Source organism: Scomber scombrus, chromosome 9, assembly GCF_963691925.1.
Source record: "Scomber scombrus chromosome 9, fScoSco1.1, whole genome shotgun sequence".
NCBI lineage: Eukaryota > Metazoa > Chordata > Actinopteri > Scombriformes > Scombridae > Scomber > Scomber scombrus.
The window spans coordinates 30,594,945-30,607,291 of NC_084978.1; the positions used below are offsets into that span (position 1 = coordinate 30,594,945).

Sequence of the window (12,347 nt, forward strand, 5' to 3'; positions counted from 1 at the left end):
CTGCAGATTTCTTTATGAGTTTTTTTATTATGAGCAATACCTTAGTACACAGTCATTTCAATCATTATTAACATAAAAATATAAATAAGTGCAGCTTTAATGCTCACTGAAAATAAAATAATTATCACTGTAAGTGTTGTTAATTGTTTTCTTTTACTCAATTGGCTCAAGCAGCAGCAGATTTACAGAGCTGTAACCTGGAACCACAAGGGGGAAGGAGGAGTGGAGATTGGAGTGATATCAGAGAAACAGTAAGTTAGCTGCAGAGTGGAGTTTATATTGAACTGAACTTTATTTGTGTCTGAATGGTAAATACATGTCAGCATCATTATGATTTGAATGGTCTTTTTCTGCAGAGTGCCATGCTGGTCACTGAATGCTCAGTAACCAACGATGACATTGAGAGTCAGAACCAGCAAAGCCCCCACATCAAAATGCCCCTCATTGTGAATGGAGACAATTACAAGCTGGACTGTGATGGTTGAGTTGTGTTTAAAATTTTTTATCATTTATTCATTTATTACTGGAAATGTTATCCTTCCAAGATGTTGAATTGTATGCTAGCCTGTAGAGAAATGTTCTTTTTTTTAGTCAAAAACACTCTTATGTTAAACTTAAAGGAATATCATTTCACATTTTTGGAAAATGCATATTTGTTTTTCCTGAAACATCACGTGTTAAATTCTATTTTATTTTCTTATTTTCCACACAGATGATCCAAACCAACCAGAAGACTGACAATGTACACAAGATAAGACGTTGATGTCAGCACCAGAGGATATCAAAGACCTCCAGAAGACACACAGACAGTCTACCTGTCCCCTCCCCTGAGGACAGCTTGCAATTGACAGGTTGAGAAGGGACATCTTGTGAGATCATGGGGGGAGACTGTGTGATATGACATCCCATCGACAGAGGAGCCAATCAAAAATATCTTGAAGTATTGTCACACTTTATTAATGCTCAGAGACTGGTAGAAATGAGACAATCATCCCCAACCACTTCTTGACAAACAATTTAAGCTAGCTACCACATGGTTTTAGCTTGCTAGCTTGATTTTTAAATGACTAATAACCTACAAGCTTTTAATACAAAAACAACACCAACATGAAAAATTACTCTGACCCGTAAAAAAATACATAATATCTCCTCACCTCAATGTTTTGCGTGTGTTCCACAAAATGACCAGCGCTAACTATCTGATATCAACATCATGTCACAGCGCCCTCTAGTGTGTCTGTAATGAACACTGTGACAACCTACCTGTGTGACAACCAACCCGATCTCCCTTACATGTAGTGCACTTGATATTAAATTAGGAGTGATTTCAGACACAGTATAATATATTTTAGTCATATATATTCCATGGACCCTTCTATTACATTGATAGTAATTTAGTATGTAATCAGGATAAAGTTATCTCAGTTAAAGGTTACATGGTAAGATTAGGACAACTTGCCTCTTTAATTCATGTATAAAACAAACTTTCTTTAATTTGAAACTCAGGAGGATAGTGAATCCTACAGAGACATGGAGAGTTGCCTCACTTCTGGATTCTGAAGTGATCTCTTTGCCAAGTGGGGGTCTGTCAACAGCTACTGATCAAAAGTTAAACACTGTGACAAAAGGAATGTTGAGCAGACAAACTGAAAGACCATGTCTGACCAATAACTAAACTATGGCATGAACTAAAAGCACAAATGACCTTTGTGGTTGTCTGAACCAGGAGTCAGGAAACATAATACAACTCCCTTCTTTTGGGCTTTATCTTTCCTAAACAAGTCATAAAACTCATTATGTTACACTTAAAGGAATGTAATTCAACATTTTTGGAAATACGCATATTTGTTTTTTTTGCCAAGAGATAGATAAGAAGACTGATGTACCATGCTCATATTAGCCAGATAAATGTGTTCAGCAGCAACCGGTTAGCTTAGCTTAGCATAAAGACTTAAAGCAGGAAGTAGCATAACATAAACATCCTTAAAACCACAACTTGTTTTTACACTGGGTTTTTTTATTTTAATTTTATACATATTGGGCAAATGAGATGGTTAATTGACACGTTCATTAATGAGCTTCAGAGGTTCAAGCAGACAGACTTCATCTTCAGACGGGATAGGCTAGCTTTTAAAATGATCCAGTTGTTTCCATGCTCCTCCTGGGAAATGTATGGACAAAGAAAATACAATGAACAATAATAAAGAATCTTAGCTATAATATAATGTAACTTCTTCCTGAAACATCACGTGTTAAATTCTATTTTATTTTCTTATTTTCCACAAAGATGATCCAAACCAACCACAAAACTGACAATGTACGCAAGATAAGACGTTAATTTACATCAAGTATTTGTCTGATATTTTTTGAATTAATTGTATTTAATACGGTCTCTTTTTGTACATTTGCTGTTGCAGTTTTATTTAAAACAAAAAATAATAAAGCAGATTGTGTTTACAGTAAACTATTGGTTTATTTTGTTACTTTTAGTTGGCCTAGATGACATTCAGTATCCCACTTAGTACTACATCACTTTGAATATTAAGTGTTAATCAACCCCAGGCTGCTCTTGTAGCTGAATTTTCTACCATTTCAGATTAAAAAACCATAGATGGGTAAAACATGCCGGGCTGCTCTTTGAGGTTTTATGTATTGATTCTCTGTGTGGCCAGTAGGGGGAGTTGCTGACTGGCCAAATATTAATTGAAAGATTTTTCTGTAAATATGCAAATCTGGTGTCTGCTTCCATGGCATTAATCACTGTGGATTACAATCTAACTACAACAAAAAGTTCTCACATTTAGTTTTAAAAGTGTATTCGTAATACGTTTATAGTAGGTGTGTGAATGATCAATAATCATTATTATTGGCAGTAATAGAGGGCCCCAAAATCAAATTTTGCTTAGGGCCCCATGGAGGCTTGGGCCGGCCCTGGCTCTAATGGTTATACAATAAACCCCACAGTTCCATAAAGTTCTTTTCATTTTCACTTTACATAAAATACATTTACATCATTATTGCTATGTTATATTTTCATGTCTTAGGTCAAATAGGACATGATATTGTGTGATATGAGATGTTTAGTGATGTAAAAGCTAAGAAATACACTCTCTCTGCTCTCTGAAACATGAATCAAGGTTTAATCACATTTATTGATCAGTCAGATCCACTATTGATACTTTCTAAACACATCTGTGCTTCAACATCTGGTATAGACACTTTTTATGAGGAGATTCTTAGACAAGGTCTGACCCAGAAAATACTGTGAAGGTGTAGAATATGAACAGTATGTAACAGTTCAATAATTAGCAAAGGTAACTACACTGTGTGAACTGTGCATACAATTATAAACCAAAGGCTGCACATGCCAAAGATTCCTGCTGCTGATAGCCACAGGTGGTTCATTGAAAAATAATTGGGAGACATTTATATATATTTATATATGTGGTATTTTTCTCTTATTTGCCAGTTGACAGTGTCAGCAGGAGACATGGGTACAGAGAGAATGTATGACATAAATCAAAGGTTCATGGCTGGAATCTAACTGAGTGACTAAGATTTGTCATTGTGATGTAAATTGTTGAAATGTTATTGTTGTTGGGAGGATAACCCCTTGAGATGAAACATCTTGTCTTCAAGGGGGTCGCTATATGTACAGTTCTGTGTACAGGTGTGTCAAACTGACAGGAGCAGAAATTACCTTCTGACAGATATTTAAGTGAATATTATCTATTGAGAACTCGGAATGCACTTTTTTCCCCCCCTTTTTTTTTTTTACAATTTGCACATATCACTGTGTGGTTTCTTCTCTCTCCTTTATCTCTCTGTCTCTCTTTGCCAGCCATCATGACTATTCTGTCTATCTCAGTGTAGGTGGAAAAGAATATGATACTAATACAATTTTAAGTGCTTTTCTTGAAACCAGAGGACACTTTACACACACACACACACACACACACACACACACACACACACACACACACACACACACACACACACACACACACACACACACACACACACACACAGGTGAGTTAATGTACAGATATGTCTTCAGTGTACCTTTTATGACTGTTAAAGATTGAGGATGCAGTCACTGAGTGTGTTCTACAGCTGAGGAGATGCAGCACTGAATGTTTTCTTAACAGAATGCAGTTCTGGTGTGAGGTGTAGCAAATAGTCCAATGTCTGAGGAGCAGAGTGCCAGAGATATTTATTTAAAAAACATTTTACTTCACTCAAACCTAGATATTTACATTTTTCATATGAAAAACACTAAACGTCCTCTCACTTCAATGTCAGATGGTTTATTCCAGAAATGATTTTTTCACCCAAATTCTGAAACTTTCAGTACCAACAATTTTTAACAGCGCCCTCTAGAGACCGACATCTAATGAACCCTGTTCTCCCCTCCATGTGGGCTGAGACCTGTTAACAGTGTGAAGTTTGTATGACTATGATTAAAAAGTGCTTCCTGTTGGGTCGCATCCGCATTGCATCTGGTTGATACTTCCGCTGCTTCACTTCTCCTTTCACGCTTCACGTTCAGCTTTCACTTTTAGCAGCAACTTTTCGAACTTTTTCCACTTTCTGGATACAGCTATACATCTCTGTATACTTGAACTATGTTTAAATATCATCGGAATCACTGCGAATTTACGTATGTCACTTCTATTGAAGCCTAACTGAGAACAGAAAGATGTGGTTTCACTTTCTGTTTTGGGTCGCAGTGACTGTCAGCGCAGGTAAGTTTTAGATTATTACATTTATTATTATTATTATTATTTTAAATCTGACATGTTGAACAAATTAACATGATGTCTTATTTCTAGGGTAGTTTTTGTTATATATTTCAATTTCAATTTTAATGTAAGACGTCTATGTATTAACCGGAAATGTACAGGGCCTGTCATAACTGTGTGTATTGGCTGTTAAGTTGTTACGATGAGGGTTCATAAATCCTTTGTTAAGAGTTTTTAAAGGGGTATTTTGCCTAATTAGCTAAGGTATCTAACTGTTTTTATTAAATTGTCATTCTGTACATTCTGATTCCAGTTCTGAAGGTCAAAGGAGGAGTTACAGGTTTTGACAAATACTTTAACAAACACTTGCTAAAGAATGACATTATCGTGTATTTCATATAAAAATACTGCTGTAAATGTTAAACGGGGGGGCTTTAAAGAAACCTGCATGTTATTATGAGTAATTTTGAGTTCCCTAATTTATGCTCCATGACATTTTAGAGGTAAATAATGTACTTTACTTTCTGTTTTGCTTTTACTCAAACTACAGCAAGACACACTTGATTAAAGAAAACATACATTTCAGTAATTAAACAGAAATTTGTCATTCTTTGTATTTATTTTATGATATTTTGCAGAAGAACCACTCTACAGGAACATAGGTGACAAAGCTGTTCTCACACCAGACTCTGTGGTGAATCCCATCACCAGCATAACATGGAAACATGGAGCTGATATTGCCATGGAGTGGTATGGAGACGAGACTTACTCCTACCGAAACTTCAAAGGTACCACTTTAGTTTAAAACAAGGTGTCTGGTAGCCAGAGATCAAGGATTTTACAAATTAATGTCAAGTTTTTGGTACATTTAGGTTGAGATTTTGGTTTAAATTAGGGCTCTGAATATGTTCACTTGTAGATTAATTGGATTATAAGGGATTCATATATTATTTAAAAGGTTTATCAGAGATTTTGCCTCAAATAATGGACTGTCATCTGAAACATCTGGATATTTTGCAATCAATAGATTAATATATTCATTATATATGTAAAACCCAAAATAAATCACTTCATTACATAATTATCGATGGATAAATAAATGCAATTAGGGTTTTAAAAAATCACTCACTATTTCTGAATATATAATAATAATAAAATCAACTGTTCTACAAACATTTTTAGTGTTTTAAAGTGCATATTTCTCCAGCTGCCCACTCTTAAGTGAGCAACACTACAAATAAGTGACTGTAGCTGACAACATACTGTTTTTCAGATCATGGTACGCTGAACATTTCAAGTGGAGAGATGACGATCACAGGACTGACTGGAGACGACAGCGGCATCTACACAGCAGAGATCAACAATAAAGTCAACAGAAAGATTCAACTCCTGGTTATCTGTAAGTGGAGGAATGTCTGTGAAGTTTGTCTTCATTTATTAAAACTGCTATCTATTAAAACTGGAAATGTCTTTTTGTTTTGTTTTCTATCAGCTCCTGTCCCTAAACCCTCCCTCTCTGTATGGTGTGATCCTGAGAACACCTACTGTGTCTTCACCTGTAGTGGCAACACTGCAGGAGCTGAACCAGTCACTTACTGGTGGACGTCAGGTGACACGACTTGGCCTTCAACCAAGGAGCTCAAAATAACATGGGTAAACACATGATCATGATGTTTGTGTGTTCATCACTAACAGATAAATCATGATGCAACAATAGACCAGAATCTAGTCTTTAAAGTGATTCATATATTCAGGCATCAGTTGATGACCAGCTGAAGCAGAGTCCAGACTGTGTAGTTTAGACTGTTATTTCTGAAATTAACTTAAACTATAAATTAAATCAGTTCCTCAAAAAATCTGCACATTTGCTTTATGAGCTTTCAGCTAATATTGTTTTTCTCCCAATTTCCAGGAGGAAACTAAGCAGTGGTTCATCTGTTCTTTTAAAAACCCAGTCAGCTCCAACAGCAGTGAAAAAGTCCTCAACCCCTTCATAAGTGAGTTATCATACCAACACATATCTGCTGTAACACATTTAATGTATCAATCCATATTAATGTTTTTCTCATGTGACTGAATGTCGAGCTTTGAGTTCATTATTAACATTATTAATCAGCTGTGGTGGAAGTATAGTTACAAAAAGAGAGACTTTGGCACTAAAAACACTGTAACGTTGAAACATAGAAGACTTGATCTGAAGCTTCATATTAGCTTCAGATCAACTTTTAAATACATGTTTACACAGAAGGAGGACTGTGGATTTAGTCCTCCATCATTTCCATTATAAACATTATGAAGGGATCCTATAATGGTCAGTATGAACAGGAGGAATCATTACAGAGAGAAAAACAGGTTTAATGTTCATTTAGGCTCCTGACTGTTGTTTTAAGACAAATTTGAAAAGTGAACCTTTTTAACCTTTTTAACATATGCTAAGCTAACTATGGTGACTTCATATTCAAACACATTCACAATTATATTGATGCTCCAAGATAATACTTAAAAGACAGAATCAAATAACTATTTATTCATCTATTTTATATTAAGCATATGATTATTTATGTATTTATATATTTAGTTTTGGCCCTCAAAAGCCTCCATAGTCTGACTCATATTTACAAAATAATTGGATCATTTACTCATGACAGTTTTGGGCTTTGATTTAAGTAAAGAAAGAATCTTAATACTTCTGAGTAGAATGGATTGTTTTATAGATAAGACAGAAAAGTTAAATAAAAAGATTAGGTATATAATAAAATTAGAGGAAGATACAATTGAGTTAAAAAAAAATACCTTTCACTTATTAAATTCCAGATGAAAAGACAATTTGAGAATCTGTAACTTTCATATTGTGAAGTATTTCAGAGTGAAACAGGACAGACTGGTGACATAATACATTTTATATGGTTAAATTAATGCACAACATGACTGGAGATGTGATCTAAAAGGGTTAAAAGGGTATTGTTAATTTCATCTTGACTTTAAACAGATAATAATGTTTATATTTAATTATATTTTGCAGGAGAACCACTCTACAGGGAAACTGGTGACAAAGCTGTTCTCACACCAGGCTCTGTGATGAATCCCATCTACAGCATAAAATGGATATATGAAGATTTTATTGCCATGGAATGGCATGGAGGCAAGACTTACTCCTACCGAAAATTCAAAGGTACATATTTAATCTAATTCAAGGTGTCTTGTATCCAGAAATTAAAGATTTTACACATTAGTTTGGAGATTTTGAGACATTTAGATTGAGATTTTGGTTTAAATTAGAGGTCTACATTTTTGCAGTTATAAATTAATTATATTTCAAGGGATTGTTTTACAGGATTTAATAGGAAGGAGTGTGTGGAGAACAGATAGTAATATGGCTCATTTACATGATTAAGTGAAGTACTGTTAAATGCATGGGGCTGAATACAGAGGGTCAGATGATCAGCAGGATGAATGAGACTTGGGGTGAAAATTCACTTGATATTTCAATGGGAAATGAAAACAGGACTTTTATGTATGAAACATAAAAACATGTCTAGTGTTTTAAAGTGCATATTTCTCCAGCTGCCCACTCTTAAGTGATCAACACTACAAATAAGTGACTGTAGCTGACAACATAATGTAAGAGGACTAAAAATCTCTGTTTAGAAGATAAACCTGTACATTTTTTCAGATCGGGGTTCACTGAACATTTCAAGTGGAGAGATGACGATCACAGGACTGACTGGAGACGACAGCAGAATCTACACAGCAGAGATCAACAAAAAAGTCACCAACAAGATTCAACTCCTGGTTATCTGTAAGTGGAGGAATGTCTGTGAAGTTTGTCTTCATTTATTAAAACTGTCTTAAATTCAAAGGAAATGTCTTTTTGTTTTGTTTTCTATCAGCTCCTGTCCCTAAACCCTCCCTCTCTGTATGGTGTGATTCTTGGAGCTACTGTGTCTTCACCTGTAGTGGCAACACTGCAGGAGCTGAACCAGTCACTTACTGGTGGACGTCAGGTGACACCACTTGGCCTTCAACCAAGGAGCTCAAAATAACATGGGTAAACACATGATCATGATGTTTGTGTGTTCATCACTAACAGATAAATCATGATGCAACAATAAACCAGAATCTAGTCTTTAAAGTGATTCATATATTCAGGCATCAGTTGATGACCAGCTGAAGCAGAGTCCAGACTGTGTAGTTTAGACTGTTCAGACAGTTTAACTTTAACTGTATCTGGTACAATAAAGATATTGTGCATTGTCTCTGGTAAATAAACAATTATTAATTAAATAAACTGAACAACAACATGAACAATCAAATCTGCTAAAAATAACACATTCAGATCATGGAGATTCTAAAATATTCTGTCAGTTGTCATGGAAATAGTAATAAAACATCACATTAAATTATGAATTCTTGTATTTATTGTACAATTATATATAAATTATTACTATTTCAGTGACACTATTGGTCCTTTATGAACAAGATATGGCAGTTAGCTAGTAATTAACTAACTAGTCTCACATCAAAGTGTGTAATAGCTACATTGGTCCACAGCACAAAATGTATAAGTTTCACGCTCTAAAATTGGGAAACACCATAGACTGTATGGAAAAACAGTCTGAAAAACAGTCTGCAAAAGCTAACAATAATGAAATGTGTTAAGATGATTTGGGCATTAAAATGTTTTTTAATTATATTTCTAGTGATAATATTCACTAGATTCATTCAGTGAATATATATGACATTTAGTATGTCTGCCATTATGAAGATCAGGCCTTCTGCTTTTAAGACACCTCTTGACATTAACACTGACAGGGCCAAAAACATCACAGAAGCAGTTAGCATATACATATCAACATCTATGAGCCTATATGCCGTAGTAGAGGAGCCCGGCTTCAAGTATTTATTAAAGGTGCTTGAGCCACGTTAGTGTCCCATCCCGTACGCACATCAGCCAGTCTGTGGTCCCTGCCATGTACAAGCGTGCACGAGCAGTGGTGGAGCATGAGCTGTCTACTGCACAAGCTGTTGCACTCACAACTGATGGGTTGACCTCCCGTTTTTTATTTTGCAGTCAATCGGTGTCTGTTCAAAATAAATTAAAAGCATGTGATTTTTAGTTTTCTGTGTACCGAACCATATATATATATATATATATATATATATATATATATATATATATATATATATATATATATATATATATGTATGTATATATATATATATATATATATATATATATATATATATATATATATATATATGTATATGTATGTATATATATATATATATATATATGTATATACATATATATATATATATATATATATATATATATATATATATATATATGTATATGTATGTATATATATATATATATATGTATATGTATGTATATATATGTATATATGTATATATATATATATATATATATATATATATGTATATACACACACATATATATATATATATATATATATATATATATATATGTATATACATATATATATATAAAAAGTGAACTCCTCAAACAATCTGTATTTTTATGAGCTTTCAGCTAATATTGTTTTTCTCCCAATTTCTAGAAGGAAACGAGGTTGTGGTTCACGTGTTCTTTAAACAACCCAGTCAGCTCCAGCAGTGAACATGTCTTCAACCCCTTAATGAGAAGTAAGTTATCTCACTAAAGCCCAATTTCCACTGGGTCCGTCAGCGGCACGTTACGGCTGCGCCGCGGTCACCAGAGCTGATAGGTACCACTACAATCAATGAGAGTGTTTCCACTAGGAGAGTCTCACCAACGTCCCAGCAGCGGCTCTCCGTGCTGCAGCACTATCAATCCGCAGCATTTCTATTTTTGACGGAGCCGTTTCTAACTCGGGACAAGCTCAACAGAGCAGATTGCACCAGACAGGAAGTCAGACACAGAAACGGCATAATAAAACTTCCGTCTTTCAAAATAAATATATATCGTATTTAAGCAACAAACATGAATAAAACAGACAGATAAAGACACCATCTAGCTACGTACTCTACTGACACATGATAGAAGCACAAAAATCTAAGAAAATTACCAAATCAACTAAATTTGAGCAAGTTAACAAAATCGGGCCGTTTAGTTGTGCTGCTACTACAGTAATTACTAGAGAGAGTAGACTAAAGTTACTCGTTCGGATTTGATTGGGCTGCCGTAAATACTGTATTAACAGTGCAACTTCATTTTAAAAGGCAGATTTCTCTCCCAGAGCATGCTCCGCTCCGCTGCCGTAACGCTCCCGTTGAGTTGATGCTGGGCAGAGGACGAAGCTAAACCGTGGCGCAGCCGTCCCGCGCTGCTGACGGACCTGGTGGAAATCCCCAGTTACAAATATCTGCTGTAACACATTTAGAGCCTGTATTACTAAAGGTCTGTATGTGTAAAAATGTCTATTTATGGCGCCAAGACACTGCCATGACAGGAAACGGAAAGAAAAACCTTGAACGTTTGAAACTCTGTGTTTGAAAGCGTACAGAATATTTGAAACTTTGGAACTAAGTTTTGAAGGTGTATATAGTGTTTGTATAGACCAGGGGTGGCGAACCATGTGCCATGGAGAGCCATGTGTATTTCAGGTTTTCCTTCCAACCAAACACTTCAACAGGTGATTTCACTGATTAACACACCTCTGTGGCAGAAGCTGTGTTAATGGAAAAGACTTTTCAAGAATTTCAAATCTCTTTTCTTTGTTTTTTTCTTTTCCTTCTTCACATCTACAGCACTGTTTTTACAGTGTTTCAACCACACATTTTCAGAGTTGTGGGAGAACAGTGACAAATTTGAAACTCTGAAAATGTGTGGTTGAAACACTGTAAAAACAGTGCTGTAGTTGTGAAGAAGGAAAAGAAAAAAACAAAGAAAATTTGCAGAGATTTGAATTTTTTTTCAGCATATCAAAAAACTATATACACCTTCAAACCTTAGTTCCAAAGTTTCAAATCTTTTGTACGCTTTCAAACACGGAGTTTCAAACTTTCAACGTTTTTTCTTTCAGTTTCCCGTCATGACAGTGTCTTGGCTCCTACAAAATATGTGCAGCTGATCTAACACAGTGCACTGAGGGTTGCATCTTTCAAATGTGTAAGATAATACACACTGTCCATTTAGTTATAATGCATATGTAATATGAAGCGTTTTTACCCCAGTGTGCAAAATACAGGGAGGAGAAAATGTGAATATGTTATTTAACATTGTGATTTACCAAACCTGAGGATAATTTAGCTAAAGGTAACTGTGTCTATAAATAATAGGTTTAATGCTATGTGACACAGGATGGGCAGGTACATAAGGTTTCCACACACAGGGGACATACTGAATGAAACCTTTTATGTGTTGCTGGTTTCCCAAAGTAGTAAAGGAGTGATTGAGTTTACTCATGTTCAGAAAAAAAGAAATTATAAATGACATTGGTATTATGTCCCTATTTTGGTCGTTTTGCCTCCCCTGCTTTAAGTGAGGATTTTCTTTTACGCACGGTGCTCATCTCTCCACCTGTGTGTGCCTCTCATCCAGTGACCAGTAGCTCTTTTCCCAGCCCACTAGTGGCGGGACCTTACCACTACCTGTGTACC

The 12,347-nt window shown here is 35.2% G+C and overlaps 1 protein-coding gene across 1 annotated transcript in view; it reads left to right on the forward strand.

The window, feature by feature from the left end:
- Positions 1–12,347, forward strand: part of LOC133986128 (uncharacterized) — a 45,011-nt gene that overhangs the window by 21,316 nt on the left and 11,348 nt on the right. Inside the window, exons 6-13 of the mRNA XM_062425922.1 lie at positions 5,384–5,530; positions 6,016–6,141; positions 6,235–6,395; positions 6,655–6,739; positions 7,765–7,914; positions 8,416–8,541; positions 8,633–8,790; positions 10,325–10,409. Coding sequence (XP_062281906.1) covers positions 5,384–5,530; positions 6,016–6,141; positions 6,235–6,395; positions 6,655–6,739; positions 7,765–7,914; positions 8,416–8,541; positions 8,633–8,790; positions 10,325–10,409 — 1,038 coding nt within the window. The remainder of the gene's footprint in view (positions 1–5,383; positions 5,531–6,015; positions 6,142–6,234; positions 6,396–6,654; positions 6,740–7,764; positions 7,915–8,415; positions 8,542–8,632; positions 8,791–10,324; positions 10,410–12,347) is intronic.